General features: G+C 41.9%; 1 protein-coding gene across 4 annotated transcripts in view; it reads left to right on the plus strand.

Moving 5' to 3' along the window:
* LOC106587536 (tubby protein) overlaps nucleotides 1-20,490 on the plus strand; it is a 127,553-nt gene that overhangs the window by 90,317 nt on the left and 16,746 nt on the right. For 2 of the 4 annotated variants that reach the window (XM_045708687.1, XM_014176002.2), the window contains exons 2-4: nucleotides 65-116; nucleotides 7,573-7,735; nucleotides 12,710-12,847. In XM_045708687.1, coding sequence (XP_045564643.1) covers nucleotides 65-116; nucleotides 7,573-7,735; nucleotides 12,710-12,847 — 353 coding nt within the window. The remainder of the gene's footprint in view (nucleotides 1-64; nucleotides 117-7,572; nucleotides 7,736-12,709; nucleotides 12,848-20,490) is intronic. The other 2 variants (XM_045708688.1, XM_045708689.1) reach the window with 1 other exon arrangement.

Below are 20,490 nucleotides of genomic sequence, written 5' to 3' on the forward strand. Positions count from 1 at the left end.
CTCTCTCTCTCTCTCTCTCTCTCTGTTTCTCTCTCTCTCTGTGTTTCTCTCTTGCTCTCTGCAGTACCTTGGACGATGAGGGCAGCAACCTCCGCCAACAGAAGCTAGACAGACAGGTAAGTCTCCCATGTCCCTGTACTGTACCAGAGTAGAGCAGCTCAGCCACTTATTGATATGAACCTCTTCTGTTGTTTCTTGGCTGGTAGAGGAGACTGTAGTGTGAGGAAAAATATACTCTACAGCAGGGTTGCACAATAATTGCTCAATTTCTGTGAACTAGAAAGTTCACACCTGATTTTCATGGTAGAAAATAATTCCATCTCTCTCTGATTATTCCTTTCCTTCCAGTTCTCTGCTCCCAATGACTGGAACGAATTGCAAAAATCACTGAAGCTGGAGTCTTATATCTCCCACTCTAACTTTAAGCATCAGCTGTCAGAGCAGCTTACCGATCACTGTACCGGTACACAGCCAATCTGTAAATAGCACACCCAAGTACCTCATCCCCATATTGTTACTTATCCTCTTGCTCTTTTGCACCCCAGTATCTCTACTTACACATCATCATCTGCACATCTATCACTCCAGTGTTAATACTAAATTGTAATTATTTCGCCTCGATGGCCTATTTATTGCCTTACCTCCCTACTCTTCTACATTTGCACACACTGTACATATATTTTTCTATTGTGTTATTGACTATACGTTTGTTTATGTGTAACTCTGTGTTGTTGTTTTTGTCGCACGGGTTTGCTTTATCTTGGCCAGGTCGCAGTTGTAAATGAGAACTTGTTCTCAACTGGCCTACCTGGTTAAATAATGGTGAAATATATATTTTTTAAAACATTAGGCAGGGATCAAAGCCAGCTAATCTGGCTAATTGTTTTTTAAGGAGATCAGTGTTATACTTAAGCAATAAGGCCAGAGGAGGTGTGGTATACAGCTATTAGCTGTGGTATATTGGCCATATACCACAAACCCCCGAGGTGCCTTATTGCTATTATAAACTGGTTACCAACGTAATTAGAACAGTAAACAATATTTTTTTCATACCCGTGGTATAGGGTCTGATATACTATGGCTTTCAGCCAATCAGCATTCAGGGCTCAAACCACCCAGTGCATAATGTGTAATAATGCGCTATCAGAAGTGTATTATGCCAATCAGCCTTTGTCATTTGTGTGCTGTTTTGCTGTCCATGATACATGATAAAGATGTTTAGCAAAGTGATGTCTCAGACCTGACCAGCGTAGAAAATGGCGTCGACAGCAGTGACACTGTCACGTCCTGACCATAGTAAGATGTTATTTTCTATGGTAGAGTAGGTCAGGGCGTGACAGGGGGTGTTTTTCTATGTTTTCTATTTCTATGTTCATGTTCTAGTTTTGCATTTCTATGTGGGGTTTTGTTTGGGATGATCTCCAATTAGAGGCAGCTGGTCCTCGTTGTCTCTAATTGGAGATCATACTTAAGTAGGGTTTTTTTTTCCACCTGGGTTTGTGGGAGATTATCTTTGAGTCAGTGTATGTTTCACCTCTGCGTCACGGTTTGTTGTTTTTGTTATTCAGTTTATTTATGTATTGCATAGTTTCACAGTGTAAATAAAATGTGGAACGACACACACACTGCACTTTGGTCCGCTCCTCCTTTCAACAACCGTGACAGACACACTCAAGAGACTCATTGATTAACATTTTCATCAGCCCTGTGTAATTCCATCAAGATACTGGGTTACATCAGCAACCCCTGGGTTACATCAGCAACCTCTCCTTACACATTACATTTATTGCATTTCCTGAAATGTAATGTAGGAACAAATTGCAGGAGATTATTTTCCAAATGATGATCTGAGGCTAATCGTAGTGGATTAAAAGGATCGACAGAGGATTAGGGTTTACGATACTACATTAACATAAACCAAATCAGCAGAGACTTTCAAGCATTTAAGATAACACTACTCCACACTGCTTATACAAATCAATCTGCAATACTTTCAGAGGATTAAAAGTCAGGAAATGGTTGGAGATGCTAATTGTTAAGTGATCTGATAAACATGGGAGTGGTTTTAATGAACATTGCAAAACTCTCTCACCTATATGATGTGCAAGTTATGTCATCCGACGTCATTCTTCCGGGTCCTATCTCCTAATCCTTCAATGGGTTTGATTATGTCATCAAATTCGTGAAAACAGATATAGAGTGAAAAGGACACATTTTTTGTTGTTTTGTACTCCAGCACTTTGGATTTGAAATGATACAATGACTATGCGGTTAAACTGCAGACTGTCAGCATTAATTTGAGGGTATTTTCATCCATATCGTGTGAACCGTTTATAAATTACGCCACTTTTTGTACATTATTGGGACATATTCACTTATGTGTATTAAAGTAGTAGAACGTTTAGTATTTGGTCCCATTTTCATAGCCCACAATGACTACATTAAACTTGTGACGCTACAAACTTGTTGATGCATTTGCTGTTTGTTTTGGTTGTGTTTCAGATTATTTTGTGCCCAATAGAAATGAATGGTAAATAAAGTAGTGTCATTTTGGAGTCACTTTTATTGTAAATAAGAACAGAATATGTTTCTAAAAACTTAGACATTAATCTGGATGCTACCATGATTGTGGATAATCCTGAATGAATCGTGAATAATGATGAGTGAGGTAATTACAGATACGCAAATTGTGCGTCTAACTTTCTCACTCATAATTATTCGTGATTCATTCAGGTCTCAATACTTTGGGTCCCCTAAAATGGGGGGACTATGTACAAAAAGTTATGTAATTTCTTAACGGTTCATCCGATATGGATGCAAATACCCTCAAATTAAAGCTGACAGTCTGCACTTGAACCTAGGTTAACCTCATAGTCATTGTATCATTTCAAATCCAAAGGGATGGAGTACAGAGCCAAACAACAACAACAATTGACACTGTACCAATTATTTTGGAGCTCACTGTATATCAAGTTATATTTCTGTTTGTGGATTAATTTACTTCTGCGAGAGGCCTTTTATGATGTTTTTGCGCTGAAGACCATTGTGCTACGTTTTTACCCATTGAACACCGTTCAAAAACAACTTCCTGGAAAACTATGCATCACTTTCATACCGTATTGTGCTTAGGGCTGGCATAATTACTGTAAAACTGTGTGACTGACAGTTATGGCTGAAGACCATCATGAAAATAAAATAACCTTCAAAACCGTCCCAAAAATTGTATTCTATTTTTTGGGGTGGAATGAACAGCTGACTGAAGACGGGACGGCCGGGCATTTGTAGCTTTGTAAGAACCATCCTGATCACCGCAGCGCTGCAGTGGCCTGCTGGTATTCACTCAGGGAGCTCCTGTTGGGTTCACACAGTGTGATTTTAGTGACAGAGGAGATGAGACAGTATTATAGTCTGAACCAGGGGTCTGGTGTGCTGCAGACGGTTCTGTTTGTCTGTGTATCTCTGTAGATTTTCTGCAGAATTGACCAAGTCCCTCTTGCAAAACCATTTGTCATGTTACAGTAATGGGACATACTGGTCAAATAGATTTCGGTTGCATTGGTTTGAGCCTTGAGTTTGAGGTTTTGGTTATGTGGTTGTCTTTACTGCGAGTCTATTATCCATGAAACTGCCATGGCTTGGTCACTCAATAGCTGAGGACAGAATTACCATTATTGCTCAGCTGCTTTGCATATGAAGACAGAAGGATCTGAGGCTAAGAGGGGATTTCCGCATAACACAATAATTTGGATATCTACTCTAGCTTCTCCCTCATGTGGGTGCTAGCAAGCAGGCGAGGTAGTGCTAGGTATCAACAGCCAATCCAGTAGGGGCTGGAAGCTATAGTGAGCTTTGATTGGTTCATAGTGTCGCGATATCACAGAGTATTTGCATAAAGTTCAGCTTTCTCCAACTTTGGTCCCGCCCTCTTCATGCTCCCTCGCCCATGCTCGCATCGCCCAACGTTCCCCTCGTCCACTTCACTTCCCTCCATTGAAAATGAATGGGGCTCTGTTGTTTCATCGGCCCTATTGTGTCATGTGGAAATGCATTGTAAGGTTGTTCAGCATGACATGTCCATCATGTCTTCTTGCTATAGTACTTAAGGAGCCTGTGATTGCATCAATTTGGCAAACACTGAAGACTGAAGGAAAGCTCAAACCAACCGTCCATCTGCTGTAACCACACCACTTTTGCATTTTATTCTCAGAGTAGATCTGTTTTAAAGGAATTGTTTGTTAAAGAGCATAATATTAAATGTACTGCTTTTCCACAAAAGACCATAAAAAAATCATAAAGATATTCTATGCAAAAGAAAGAGACACTTTCTCTTTTTTTCTTCACCTAGTGTGGTGTCCCTGCTGAACAAGCCACTATTTGAATATCAAAGTGGGTATGGATATTCATACTGTATTACTGAGACAGGTACCCAAGCAGCATTCACATCCAGCTTCAACCCTGAAAAGTCTGTTCATCGAAATGTCAGGAGTTACTGTAGCAAGTTGCATAACCAATCCTGATGGTGTAGCGATTATTTTTTTTAGGTCCAAAAGGTAGCACATGCAATGTTGGTTATTCACCTCACATGCATTTTTACATTTACATTTTAGTAGACGCTCTTATCCAGAGCGACTTACAGTAGTGAATGCATACATTTCATACATTTGTTTCCCGTACTGGTCGCCCGTGGGAATCGAACCCACAACCCTGGCGTTGCAAACACCATGCTCTACCAACTGAGCCACACGTGACCTTGTGAATTGCTTGGTAACCTCCTGGCTGTACACACATTGTCAGGCATGGACGACATCTTGTTAGAGGAGAGAGAGGAGGCAGAGTTGGAAAAAGAGAGAACTTATTAGTTGGTTATTTCACTGTACAGTGACTGGTGATGTTTTGGGCAGCCATAGAGCTCCTCCATTGTTCCTCCTGGTTAACTTAGTTCAGGCTTCCTCCTCCTCCACACTCACTGCTAGAGTGTGTTGAGATGTTGTGTTCTGGTCATGGCTGAAGTGATGGGCTAAATGACACAATCCTAATTCTCCACCCTTTTCCCAAAGTGTGCACTTGCACACTTCCTATTATGGAAACTCCCTCTAGCAACGATAACACCATTCAAATACTTTAAGATTCATTACAGAAAGTGTGCAAGTGCCCACTTAGGGAAAGGGGTGGACAAGTGGGACACAGCCATGGGTTTAGATTAAGGGAACTCTGTACTGGTACAGCAGACAACAGTACAGCAGAGTACAGTCTAGTGGTGTTCCTGCTTCATCAGAGATTCTCTCAATATTTGATGAGCTTCCAGCCTTGGGATCTCCCTCTGTTTGTAAGCTTGCATAATCTCAGATGACTGCTGACTGCAGCAGGATGGAAGGGATACCAAAGCTGTAGTAATACTTAATGTAGATTTCCACATTGCCAGAGAGGGGGGATAGAGCTGAGGAGACACGGATTGGGGCAGTGGTCCTGAAACATTAATTACAGAAGCAGAAGACATTCTATTTTTCAGGCTCTGAGGTGTTTCTGAAACGGTGCTATGCGGAGGTTTGAAGCAAGTCTTTTTGCTCTAGCTTTCTATATTTTGAACTGAGGGTGTGGAGGTCTAACACTCTGTGCCCTCAGGAGAGCTGAATTTTACAGGAAGTTAAAAGGTTTGTGACTGCTCAACTAGGATTATGACGTAAATTGAATTGGCTCATGTGGGAAAAGGAAAGTAATTATTTAGTGTGAAAGTAGGATAATGAATCTGTGCAATGACACAGATTCTACTGAGCTACCGGATAAGGATAAAGGATTTGTGTGAGAAAAGAAGAGGTGTGATATGAATTTTTGGTTTGTATGTGTCAGTGTGTGAATGATGTTAGAGTTCATATACTGGTCACTTCTGCAGCTGAAGGTTCAGGCTTATCTTTGGTCAGTTGTGTGATTAAAGGCCTTCCCACACTGGACATAGGAGTCAGTCTTTTACGAATATTACGTGTCACACTGTGCGACGTTACCAAATAAAAATCTTGATATCCACCAGTGGTGTAAAGTACATAAGTAAATACTTTAAAGTACTACTTAAGTTGTTTTTTAGGTATCTGTACTTTACTGTTTGTATTTTTGACAACTTTTACTCCACTACATTCCTAAAGAAAATAATGTACTTTTTACTCCATACATTTTCCCTGACACCCAAAAGTACTCGTTACATTTTGAATTCTTAGCAGGACAGGAAAATGGTCCCACTTACACACTTCAAGAGAACATCCCTGGTCATCCCTACTGCCTCTGATCTGGTGGACTCACTAAACACAAATGCTTCATTTGTAAATTATGTCTGAGTGTTGGTGTGCCCCTGGCTATACGTAAATTCAAAATACAAGAAAATCATGCCATCTGGTTTGCTTAATATAAGGAATTTGAAATGATTTATACTTTTACTTTTGATACTTAAGTGTATTTTAGCAATTACATTTACTTTTGATACTTAAAGTATTTGGTTTTAAATATACTTAAGACTTACTGAAGTAGTATTTTACTGGGTGACTTTAACTTGAGTAATTGTCTATTAAGTTATCTTTACTTTTACTCAAATATGACAATTGGGCACTTTTTCCACCACTGACTTCCACCTGGCCAGATTGTACGATTTACTTCAGTTTTGTTTTCACATTCTATGATTGGCTTGCGAGGCGATGTCAGCTATGTCTGTGTAGCTCAGTTGGTAGAGCATGGTGTTTGCAATGCCAGGGTTGTGGGTTCAATTCCCACGGGGGACCAGTACGGGAAAAAATGTATGAAATGTATGCACTCACTACTATAAGTCGCTCTGGATAAGAGCGTCTGCTAAATGACTAAAATGTAACTGCAGTGGTGTATTGGATCTGTGCATGTTTCACCAGCCCAAGCCTCCCTCTATGCGAATGCATGAGTAAAATGAGTTCGGAAAAACTATTTATAAGATGCGTAGTTTCAGTTTCACACAAACTTTATATGTCCGAATTCAAAATCAAATAGGCTTCCCAAAAATAACATGGTTGCTGTGGTAGAATGTTTATTTTGAAAGGTGATTTTGTGTGTTTATCAAAATCCCATCAGGTAAACAAGATTATTAGGGAAATCATTTCTTCTTGCAAAGCATGTAAACGTTTAAATAGAACTGTTATAAGACACGTCTGTCAACTAGTCTGGTTCCTCTTCAGGAAATGGTAAAACAAAAACAAATGAAGGCAATCACCCACCTACAGGTGAACGAATTGACCATCTGGGGACATTTTGTTATTCCCCACAAGGTCAAATTCTATTTCTAGGGGATTTAAGTTTAGGAGCTAGGGGTAGGGTTAAGGTTAGGGTTAGGGGTTAGGGAAAAATGGATTTTGAATGGGATGGAATTTTGTGTCCCCGCAAGGTTAGTTGAAAAAGTGTGTGTGTGTGTGTGTGTGTGTAAGGTAAAACAGTGTTAGAAAATATCTATCCATGTTAATGTATTATATATGACACAATATTAGAAGATATGTGTGTGCATGTGTCAATAATACCAAAATAATTGAACACCATTGAAGAATCTGTGTGGTGTGTGTGTTTCAGCGAGCTCTCCTAGAGCAAAAGCAGAAGAAGAAGCGGCAGGAGCCTCTGATGGTGCAGTCCAACGTGGACGGGCGGTCTCGTGCCCGCAGGACCAAGCAGTGTGAGGAGCAGGCTCCCCTGGTAGAGTCTTACCTCAGCAGCAACAGGAGCACCATCTACCACGGTAAGAGCGACAGCCAGGATCCTTTCACCACCAGGACCCTATTACCAGGGCTGTGTCTCAAATGGCACCCTATTCCCTATATAGTGCACTACTTTTGGCTAGGCTCTGTATACTACTACTATATATGCTCTGTCCAAAAATAGTGCACTATATAGGGAATAGGATGCCATTTTGGAAACCCAGGACCCTATCAACAGCTGTTTACCATAGGAACCTGCTTCCTTTCATCTCTGAGGAAGCTGCTCCATTGGTGCCGGGCAATTACAGAGATGTCCAGTAACGCTCCGGCGTGGGGGCCCTTTCAAGGGCTATTCACAGCCATGACAGGATGGTATTGATCCAGGTTACTCACATAGAGTGCTTGTGAAAGATGGCGGATTGAATTACTGTATCCATGTTCTTGTCCTTATGTGCCGCTCACTGTTTGATCAAGTTTGTCTATTGATTCTTAGTTCCTGGGCCAAAGGAAAACTTTTCTACTGTAGTGACTTTTTTCGTGTTACTTTCTGCTCTGCATAGGTACAATACTGAGATATCTATTAATACCATGTCAAGGTTGGCAAAAGAAACATGTAATACTTTATTCATGAAATAACTTTGTGTCTTTGTGTGAGAGAGACTCCAGGATTAACCAATACATGCCTTTCAACTATAAAACTCTAGTGGCCAGAGCTCTGCAGTAGTCCTTCCAGATAGAGCAGAGATGGTGTTAGTGCTGTGGCAATTGGGCCACTTATCTCCACCTAGGGACTTTAGCTGCTGTCTTAATCCCTGACTCAGAGTGACTGAGTCTGGGCTCCAGACCATGCATCCAAACAGCACACCCTGGATGGCTGGCTGCTGTAGAGGAAGACCATGCCCAACACAACATAAATCAGGCAATGGGTACAACAAAAATGACTGAAAATCCAAATATACCATTAACCACTATTAGGGCAACAATTAAGAAGTTTAAAACCATTGGAACTGTGGTAAACTTGCCTGGTAGAGGAAATGTGTAGCTTGTCCCCACGCACAGTGAGGAAGACGGTTCGGTAGGCAGAAAAGTCCAAGGGTCACAGTTGGACAATTACAGAACTTGGTCGGATATTGGGGTCTCCAAATCTACAATTAGATGCCACCTCCATGCCAATAGGCCATATGGAAGAGTTGCCATAAAAATTCCTTTATTGAGAGCAACCAACAAATGCAAATGCCTGGAGTTTGCTAAAGGCATTGCCACTTGGATTGGAACCAGGTGCTATGGTCAGATGAGACGAAGGAGCTCTTTGGCCACACACACTAGAGGTATGCAGAAAATAACCTCATACTTATTGTAAAATATGGTAGTGGATCTTTGATGTTATGGGGATGTGACTTGAACCCCATTGAAAACCTGTGGTTTGAATTGAAGAGAGCAGTCCATAAGCACAGACCGAAGGATATCAAGGATCTGAAAACATTCTGTATGGAGGAATGGTCTAAGATCCCTCCCAATATGTTCTCCAATCTCATAAAACATTAAAGAAGAAAGCTCAGTGCCATTATCCTCGCAAAGTATTGAAAACAGGTGGTGCCAATAATTTCGACCCCTATCTTTTTAAGATTTTTTTTATTACTTGTTAAACAAAATATTTTTCTCTGAGCAATTGTATTATTATTAAATAACTTATTTTGCATACAATAAAGCTCAGTATTTGTATTTATTTCATAGTCTTTTTTCCTCATCTTTATAAAGGGTGCCAATCATTTTGGAGATGACTGTATATGAAAGCTTCAGAAACAGCTCAGTGCATATGAGTGGAGTGACGTCAATACAAAGTATATGTTTCATCTTCCTTCAGTGAGTGTACATCCTGATGAAAATATTCCCCTCTGACACTAGTCAAACAGCCCCTGCTATACACAGAAGACACGGAAGCTTTGAACTTCTCCGAATATTTCCTGTTGCAATCTCAGCCACATCCTTCCAAAGATGTCCAAAAAGATCCCTTTGAGCTCATTCAGTACAGCAGCAAACATATGGAGAGAGTCCCTTGATTCATACCTTATGCTTAACAACACACAGATGGCACTACGCTGTTAGTGAAGGAAGCATACGCACTGTTTGGTCTTGATAAAAATAGAACCCCCCCCTCTCTCTCCTGTCCTTATTTTTCACTATCCTTAGATTAATCCCTGTCTTTTCTTGCTTTAGAACTCACGTTTTCTTGGCTCTATTTTAAGAATCAATTCAGCACTCACTAAGAGGGATTACGTGTTCTCTATACCTTTCATATTTCCATCTGATTAACCTTAAACTGAATGCATTTCCGCATCTACAGTATATCCTTCAGATAATATCCATGAAAGGTTAAGTTCAGTATTAAGTGGAAATGCTGTTTCATACAGTCCTATTCCAGCTTTTATTTACGTACCCTATCTGGATTCATTGAAAAATCATATTGTACTTATACTATAAGTGGTACTTTCTGGAATTTTCTAAGAAGTACTGTAGTATGTAATTTCAAAGTACACCATGTATAGTGGCAAGACAAAGTATGTGAACCCTTTGGAATTACCTGGATTTCAGCATAAATTGGTCATACAATTTGATCTGATCTCACAACCATAGACAAACAGTGTGCTTAAACTAATAACACACAAATTATTGTATTTTTCTTGTCTATATTGAATACATCATTTAAACTTTCACAGTGTAGGTTGGAAAAAGTATGTGAACCCCTAGGCTAATGACTTCTCCAAAAGCTAATTGGAGTCAGGAGTCAGCTAACCTTGAGTCCAATCAATGAGACGAGATTGGAGATGTTGGTTAGAGCTGCCCTGCCCTATAAAAAACACAACATTTGAGTTTGCTATTCACAAGAAGCATTGCCTGATGTGAACCATGCCTTGAACTAAAGAGATCTCAATAGACCTAAGATTAAGAATTGTTGACCTGTATAAAGCTGGAAATAGTTACAAAAGTATCTCTAAAAGCCTTGACGTTCATCAGTCCACTGGAAAAAGTTCAGCACTGTTGCTACTCTCCCTAGGAGTGGCCGTCCTGCAAAGATGACTGCAAGAGCACAGCGCAGAATGCTCAATGAGGTTAAGAAGAATCCTAGTGTCAGACTTACAGAAATCTCTGGAACATGCTAACATCTCTGTTGACGAGTCTACGATACGTTAAACACTAAACAAGAATGATGTTCATGGGAGGACACCACGGAAGAAGCCACTGCTGTTCAAAAAAAACATTACTGCACGTCTGGGATGTTCCACAGCGCTACTGGCAAAATATTATGTGGACAGATGAAACTAAAGTCGAGTTGTTTGGGAGGAACACACAACCCTATGTGTGGAGAAAGAAAGGCACAGCACACCAACATCAAAACCTCATCCCCACTGTAAAGTATGGTGGCGGGAGCATCATGGTTTGTGGCTCCTTTGCTGCCTGAACAACTTGCTATCATCGACAGAAAAATGAACTCCCACGTTTTATCAAGACATTTTGCAGGAGAATGTAAGGCTATCTGTCCGCCAATTGAAGCTCAACCAAAGTTGCGTGATGCAACAGGACAATGATTAAAAACACAACTAAATCAACAGCAGAATGGCTTCAACAGAAGAAAATACGCCTTCTGGAGTGGCCCAGTCAGAGTCCTGACCTCAACCACTGATTTGAGATGCTGTGGCATGACCTCGAGAGAGAGCGGTTCACACCAGACATCCCAAAAATATTGCCGAACTGATATAGTTTTGTAAAGAGGAATGGTCCAAAATTCCTCCTGACCGTTGTGCAGGTCTGATCCGCAACTACAGAAAATGTTTTGTTGAGATTATTGCTGCAAAAAGGAGGGTCAACCAGTTATTAAATTCAAGGGTTCACATACTTTTCCCATCCTGCACTGTGAATGTTTACATGGGGTGTTCAATAAAGACATGAAAACATATTGTTTGTGTGTTATTAGTTTAAGCAGGCTGTGTTTGTCTATTGTTGTGGCTTAGATGAAGCTCAGATAACATTTTATGACAATTTTATGCAGAAATCCAGGTAATTCCAAATGGTTCACATACTTTTTCTTGACACTGTAAATAGCATGTTTCTTCTGCTATAAATAAGATTAGCATCCAGTAGATAAATCATAAAGCAGAAAAACCTGGAAAATATTTGTATATTATTGACCGCCGCAAATATAGAGTGACATTGTTAACAGAATAATTTAAATGCACTAAACCGATTTAATTGAACTAGTTCAGAAACTGACTTCAGGCTCATGCTTATCTGAAACAGAGTATGTAGACCTACCAGTTGTTAGTTTCCATATATGCTAACAGTAACTTTAGGTCAAGAATACAGGTCTCTCCATCCCTCTCTGCTCTGAGCTTTTGAAGCATTTGCTCTATTATTCCCCTTGAAGCTGTTTGGAATAATTGGAAGAGAAATGGGTTCCCACAATGAGACTGTGAATGTCTCCGCGGTGACGGGTCTAGGCTCTGAATTTTTACGAGAATAGAGACACACCACTGGATATTCATTGACACTGCAAAACAGAGGAGGCTGTAGGGGAAATACTAAGGCAACCAAGCAGTTGATAGAATTAAGATAAGCATGTTAGAATCAAAGTGCCAATTTCAAGGGACTGTAGCTACAGTATGCATTTGTTATTATCTAATCCTGGAACATGTTGTTGCTGGGAGGAGCATGCGCTGTGCATTTGCAATTTTCACAGAGCGAGCACATTCATGACCTGTTTGACATGAGGCGATAAACAGTGTTCTCTCCCAGGCAAGAAAAAGGCCTCTGCTGTGTGTCTGCTTCCTATAACCTTGCAAAGTGTCCTCTGCTAACTCTGTCTTTACCTGTTCTTTCTCTTTCCCTATAGGCTAACCTTAACTGACAGTACCCTTCTGTGTAGTCTCTTGCTTCATTTGTATCTTCATCATTTCCCCCCACCTGCCTGCTAACTCCCTCTGTCCTCTGTCCGCTGGCTCCTGCCGTGCCGTGCGTAGTGCAAGAAGCTGAACATGAGGAGGTGAAGGTGGTAGCGGACAACCAGGCTCCTCGCTCAGCCAAAAAGGGCAAGGCATCGACCAGCTCCACCCCGCAGACAGGCAGCGGCAAGAAGGAGAGGAAGGGGAAGCACAAAGGTCAGGCTTGCTGTTGCTGCCTCCAGACAGACAGAGAGACAGACAGAGAGACAGAGAGACAGACAGAGAGACAGACGGGCTACAGCAGCATGCATGGTCCTCTCTCTCTGTCTGTTGGCCAACCGTACAGCACGTCTCCGTCTGGCTCAGCTCTGTATCCTACCGTGATGGAAATGAAACGATCCAATTGAAATCCTCAGGTTTTCAATGAGGAGGAAGTTTCATCTTTTGTGCCAGAATGAAATGCACCATGTGAGAGTGTTGTGCAGAGCAAGAGATACCACTTTTGTATCATGTAGAGTAAAACAGATTGCATGTAAAATGAGTTGCATGGCCACCAGACTACGTATTTGTCTCCCAATTGATCTCCTTTGATAGCTGTATTATATTGCTGTATTGTCTTAACGAGTTGAGCTCTAAAAAGTCAATGTTAAGATGCCTCTTCCCCATGCTCCATCAGGTACCTGGCTGTATGCGTCTCTCTCATTCACACACTCATCCTTTCAAACCTCCTCAAGCTGGATTGGACTCGGTTCTGTTCATGTTTCTGTCTCTGGTGGCACATAGTGGCATTCTAAAGCTAATCAAGCTGCCCTTACAGAGAAGTGAAGCGTGCACTCAGGTGCTAAGTCTGTCCAAAATCTAATCTGAGTAATGATGTTAGAGAAGTCGGTCCTCTCTGCCTGCCAAATAAACACCTTAGCGGCTGTTGAAACGCTCCTTGTCCTTGATACAGACTTCATACGTAAGCAGCATGAATTGAAATGGAAGTGTGAAATTGTGCTCTCTCTCTCACTTTGATGTCTCTCTCAGCTTCTGAGTTTCTGTATTTCGGGGCTCCCGAGTGGCGCAGCGGTCTAAGGCACTGCATCTCAGTGCTTGTGGCGTCACTACAGACACCCTGGTTTGATTCCAGGCTGTATCAGAACCAGCCGTGATTGGGAGCCCCATAGTGTGGCACACAATTGGCCCAACATTGTCCGGGTTTGACCGGTGTAGGCCGTCATTGTAAATACGAATTTGTTCTTAACTGACTTGCCAAGTTAAATTTAAAAACAATTTAAAAATAACATAAATTGCCAGTGGCTGTCTGAAATGCTTGTTTATGAGCCCTTCCCAACAATACATATTTTAAAATATTATTATAAAAAAAAAATAGTAACACAAGATGAATAAGTATACACAATAATGGAGCTAAACTCAGCAAAAAAAGAAATGTCCCTTTTTCAGGACCTTGTCTTTCAAAGATAATTCGTAAAAATCCAAATAACCTCACAGATCTTCATTGTAAAGGGTTTAAACACTGTTTCCCATGCTTGTTCAATGAACCATAAACAATTAATGGACATGCACCTGTGGATGGCCGTCAAGACACTACCAGCTTACGGACGGTAGGCAATTTAAGGTCACAGTTATGAAAACTTAGGACACTAAAGAGGCCTTTCTACTGACTCTGAAAAACACAAAAAAAAGATGCCCAGGGTCCCTGCTCATCTGTGTGAACATGCCTTAGGCATGCTGCAAGGAGGCATGGCGACTGCAGGTGTGGCCAGGGCAATAAATTGCAATGTCCGTACTGTGAGACGCCTAAGACAGCGCTACAGGGAGACAGGATGGACAGCTGATCGTCCTCACAGAGGCAGACCACGTGTAACAACACCTGCACAGGATCGGTACATCCAAACATCACACCTGTGGGACAGGTACAGGATGGCAACAACAACTGCCCGAGTTACACCAGGAACGCACAATTCCTCCATCAGTGCTCAGATTGTCCGCAATAGGCTGGACTGAGGGCTTGTAGGCCTGATGTAAGGCAGGTCCTCAGTAGACATCACCAGCAACAACGTCACCTATGGGCACAAACCCACTGTCGCTGGACCAGACAGGACTGGCAAAAATGCTCTTCACTGACGAGTCGTGGTTTTGTCTCACCAGGGGTAATGGTCGGATTCGCGTTTATCGTCGAAGGATTGAGCGTTACACCGAGGCCTGTACTCTGGAGCGGGATCGATTTGGAGGTGGAGGGTCCGTCATGGTCTAGGGCGGTGTGTCACAGCATCATCGGACTGAGCTTGTTGTCATTGCAGGCAATCTAAATGCTGTTGCGTTACAGGGATGACCTCCTCCTCCCTCATGTGGTACCCTTCCTGCAGGCTCATCCTGACATGACCCTCCAACATGACAATGCCACCAGCCATACTGCTCGTTCTGTGCATAATTTCTTGCAGCACAGGAATGTCAGTGTTCTGCCATGGCCAGCGAAGAGCCCGGATCTCAGTCCCATTGAGCATGTCTGGGACTTGTTGGATCAGAGGGTGAGGGTTCGGGCTATTCCCCCCCAGAAATGTCTGGGAACTTGAGAGGACGTTTCTTTTTTTTGCAGAATTTATATACAGGGAGTACAAGTACCAGATCAATGTGCAGAGAGGTACGAGGTATTTTAAGTCAATATGTACATTAAGGCAGGATAAAGTGACTAGTCATCCAGATAGATAAGAGTAAAATAGAGAACAGAGTAGCAGCAGCATATGATGAGTGTAAAAGTGTGTGTATGTGTGTGGGTTTTGTGTGAGAGTGTCAGTGTAGTGTGTGTGAGCGTGAATATAGTGTGTATACAGTACATAGATGTGAGAGTGCATAGAGTCAGTGCAGGATGGGGTCAGAGCAGATATTCCGGGCAACGATTTAATAAACTATTTAGCAGTCTTATGCCTATTTAGCAGTCTTATGGCTTGGGGGTAGAAGTTGTCTCAGAGCCTGTTGGTCTGAGAGCTGATGCTTTGGTACCGTTTGCCAGACGGTGGCAGAGTGAACAGTCTATGGCTAAGGTAGCTGGAGTCTTTGGCAATTTTTCGGGCTTTCCTCGCACACCGCCTGATATAGAGGTCCTGGATGGCAGAGAGCTAAGCCCCAGTGATGTACTGGGGTATAAGCACCACCCTCTGTAGCACTTCGCGGTCGAAGGCAGTGCATTTGCCATACCAAGCAGTGATGCAGCCAGTCAAGATGCTCTTGATGATGCAACTATAGAACTTCTTGAAGATCTGAGGGCCCATACCAAATCTTTTTAGCTTCCTGAGTGGGAAGAGGCATTGTTATGCCCTCTTCACAAATGTGCGGGTGTGTGGGACCATGGTAAGTCCTTAGTGATGTGGACGCCAAGGAACATGAAGCTCTCAACCTGCTACATTACAGCCTCGTCGATGTGGATGGGGGTGTGCTTTCACCTCTGTCCTGTAGTTCATGATCAGCTCCTTGGTCTTACTGACGTTGAAGGAGAGGTTGTTGTTCTGGAACCATACTGCTAAGTCTGACCTCCCTGTAGGCTGATTAGGTCTATCACCGTTGTGTCGTCAGCGAACCTGATGATGGTGTTGGAGTCGTGCGTGGCCACGCAGTCGAGGGTGAACAGGGAGTATAGGAGGGGACTAAGTGCACACCCCTAAGGGGCCCCCGTGTTGAGGGTCAACGTGGCGGAGGTGTTGTTGCCTACCCACACCACCTGGGGCCGGCCCGTCAGGAATTCCAGGATCCAGTTGCAGATGGAGGTGTTCAGTCCCAGGGTTCCCAGCTTGGTGATGAGCTTGGAGGGGAATATAATGTTGAACGCTGAGCTGTAGTCGATGAACAGCATTCTCACATAGTTATTTTCCCTCTTGTCCAGGTAGGATAGGGCATTGTGAAGTGTAATTGAGATTGGAACCCTTTTTGCACTCTCTTTTGACTCATCACAACGCTGCTGCTACTGTTTATTATCTATCTTGTTGCCTAGTACCTTTATCCCTACCTATATGTACATTTACCTCAATTACCCTGTACTATTGCACATCGACTCAGTACTGGGATTTTCACACAAGACTTAGTGTTGTATTCTTCGAAGTGTGCATAAAAAGCATTTAGCTCGTTTGGGCATTCTGCATCACTGGGCATCTCACTGGGTTTCCCTTTGTAATACGTTATCGTCTGTAAGCCCTGCCACATACGACAAGCGTTGAAGTCGGTGTAATAGGATTCCACCATTCTCCTATATTGTCCTTTTGCATGTTCAATGTCTCGTCCGAGGTCATACCGGGCTTTCTTGTATGCGTCCATGTATGTGTCCCATTCCTTGTAAGCGGTAGCTCAGGTTTCCCGGAATCAGGAGGGAATAAGCAGGAAATCCACAATCCTCCAACAAGAATTTCGGGGAAAAACAGTGAATTTACTGAAAGTTTTCAGAATTTTGCAACCCTAAGTAGAACTGTTTTGTCTCCCTGCGTTAAAGTCTCCGCCCACCAGAAACGCTGTCTCTGGGTGAGTGGTTTCTTGTTTGTTTATGGCAGCATACAGTTCGTTGAGTGCCAAAGTGGTGTTGGTTTGTGGAGGGATGTAGACAACCGTGGTATTAGATATTCTATAAAAAAATCTTCCGTTTCCAGCTACAATAGTCATTTACAACATTAACAATGTCTACACTGTATTTCTGATCAATTTGACAATATTTTAAAAATAACACAAAATGTGCTTTTCTTTCAAAAACAGCGACATTTCTAAGTGACCGCAAACTTTTGAATGGTAGTGTAGGTAACATGGCTGTTAGTCATCTCAGGATGCTTTTGTAATCCTTACTCATCTGTTCAATGTTATTGTTTTGTCCTCCAATGTGATTCACTTAGGGCTAGTGATTATTCAGACCAGAGTCACGACGTCATTCAACACCGATATGGCCCCTTTCTTCTTACGGAATGATGGCTTACCTCGTCACACACACACACATACACACACTCAGCTGCTCTCTGAAACGAGGGTTAGCTTCGTCGCTAACACCACACTAACAAAGGGCTGCAATCTCCCTCTGAAAGCAGCAGTAATTCTTGTGTAATCACAGTGTTAAAAAGACAGTAACTTATTCAGTTGGGAGCAATAAAACACTCTTTCAGAATGTGCGTTTTACCGGCAGTGATTTCATCTGGCTCATCTCATTTAATCGCTTGTTGCACTGCTATGGTGGTGAGACAGAAGAGGATGAGGAAAAACAGTATGTCAGTGGCTTTGAAGCAGTAATGACCAGGGGGCCTCATTTATAACCGTTGTGTAAATTTGACACTAAATATCTGTGCGTCATTTCTGAAAAGGCTACCCCAGTCCAAAAATCCCCCAAATCCAATTTTAAAAAAGATATTATTATCCAATAGAAAATCATTTTGGAATCTACCCTATTGGATTTTATTCTATAGGTCCTATCCTAGAGGATTTTATCCGATAGGACGGGTTCTAAAATATGATCGTTTTTTTGGGGGGGGGGGGGTTCCATCCTGTAGGATCCTATAGGATAGAATCCTTTAGGAGTCCAATAGGAATGGTTCCAAAATCTGATAGGATTGAACCACTCCCATATTGTGGTGGTGTGTTTATCACTGGTGTGGGTAGGCTAAGAGATGGACATTGTGCGCCGGAGAGACACGAGAGAGAAAATGTTCCTCAGTTTACTAGTCTTTAATCTTGATTGCAGTTTAACATACAGTTGAAGTCTTAGCCATACACCTTAGCCAAATGCATTTAAACCTAGTTTTTCACAATTCCTGACATTTAATCCTAGTAAAAATTCCCTGTCTTAGGTCAGTTAGGATCACCACATTTATTTTAAGAATGTGAAATGTCTGAATAATAGTAGAGAGAATTATTTCTTTCAGCTTTTATTTCTTTCATCACATTCCCAGTGGGTCAGAAGTTTACATAGCATCAATTAGTATTTGGTAGCATTGCCTTTAAATTGTTTAACTTGGGTCAAACGTTTCGGGTAGCCTTCCACAAGCTTCCCACAATAAGTTGGGTGAATTTTGGCCCATTCCTCCTGACAGAGCTAGTGTAACTGAGTCAGGTTTGTAGGCCTCCTTGCTCGCACACACTTTCTATAGGATTGAGGTCAGGGCTTTGTGATGGCCACTGCAATACCTTGACTTTGTTGTCCTTAAGCCATTTTGCCACAACTTTGGAAGTATGCTTGGGGTCATTGTCCATTTGGAAGACCCATTTGTGACCAAGCTTTAACTTCCTGACTGATGTCTTGAGATGTTGCTTCAATATATCCACATAATTTTCCTCCCTCATGATGCCATCTATTTTGTGAAGTGCACCAGTCCCTCCTGGAGCAAAGCACTCCCACAACATGATGCTGCACCCCTGTGCTTCACGGTTGGGATGGTGTTCTTCGGCTTGCAAGCCTCCCCCTTTTTCCTCCAAACATAATGATGGTCATTATGGCCAAAAAGTTATATTTTTGTTTCATCAGACCAGTGGACATTTCTCCAAAAAGTACCATCTTTGTCCCCATGTGCAGTTGCAAACCATAGTCTGGCTTTTTTTATGGCGGTTTTGGAGCAGTGGCGTCTTCCTTGCTTTGCGGCCTTTCAGGTTATGTCGATATAGGACTTGTTTTACTGTGGATATAGATACTTTTGTACCTGTTTCCTCCAGCATCTTCACAAGGTCCTTTGCTGTTGTTCTGGGATTGATTTGTACTTTTCGCACCAAAGTAAGTTCATCTCTAGGAGACAGAACGTGTCGCCTTCCTGAGCGGTATGATGGCTGCCTGGTCCCATGGTGGTTATACTTGCGTACTATTGTTTGTACAGATGAACGTGGTACCTTCAGGCATTTGGAAATTGCTCGCAAGGATGGACCAGACTTGTGGAGGTCCACATATTTTTTTCTGAGGTCTTGGCTGATTCCTTTTGATTTTCCCATGATGTCAAGCAAAGAGGCACTGAGTTTGAAGGTATGCCTTGAAATACATCCACAGGTACATCTCCAATTGACTCAAATGATGTCAATTAGCCTATCAGAAGCTTCTAAAGCCATGACATAATTTTCTGGAATTTTCCAAGCTGTTTAAAGGCGCAGTCAACTTTGTGTATGTAAACTTCTGACCCACTGGAATTGTGATACAGTGAATTATAAGTGAAATAATCTTTCTGTAAACAATTGTTGGAAAAATGACTTGTGTCATGCACAAAGTAGATGTCCTAACCGACTTGCCAAAACTATAGTTTGTTAACATGAAATTTGTGGAGTGGTTGAAAAACGAGTTTTATTAACTCCAACCTAAGTGTATGTAAACTTCCGACTTCAACTGTACATTTACAGGTTTCTGTGACATATTTAGCTGTGAGACAAGGCTACATATTAGATTTTTGATTATTTGTGCTAATTTCCTGTACTAAGACCGTATCTGTTACTACATTAAACAACCTCACGTTTCGACCACATCGAATTGAGGGTAATTACACATCCTTTTTACCTCAGGTTAGACTGGGGGTCTTGAGACTTCGAATTCTACTGTCATTTTCAAACTCAAATGGCAGACAAAATTTGAAATGCTCTCTGTATAAAAGTCACTGGCCTCACACCAATACATGGATTTATCACTCAAATAACAGCTAACCCTTGTCACTGTTGATATCCTATGGTGGGTCGTGATTTGTTGAAGTTAAATAACAAAGCAATTGATTTGTTTCCTTCCCTGTTTCGGCATCCTCACAACTTCCATCCGACATTCTAGAATTTAGATGACTATCTACAGCAAATTCTCTTCTAACCAGTGGTATACAAATGATTCTCAGATTCATTGTGGCCTTTGAATAGTGTTAGTTTAAACCGTG

This window comes from Salmo salar, chromosome ssa26, assembly GCF_905237065.1.
Source record: "Salmo salar chromosome ssa26, Ssal_v3.1, whole genome shotgun sequence".
NCBI lineage: Eukaryota > Metazoa > Chordata > Actinopteri > Salmoniformes > Salmonidae > Salmo > Salmo salar.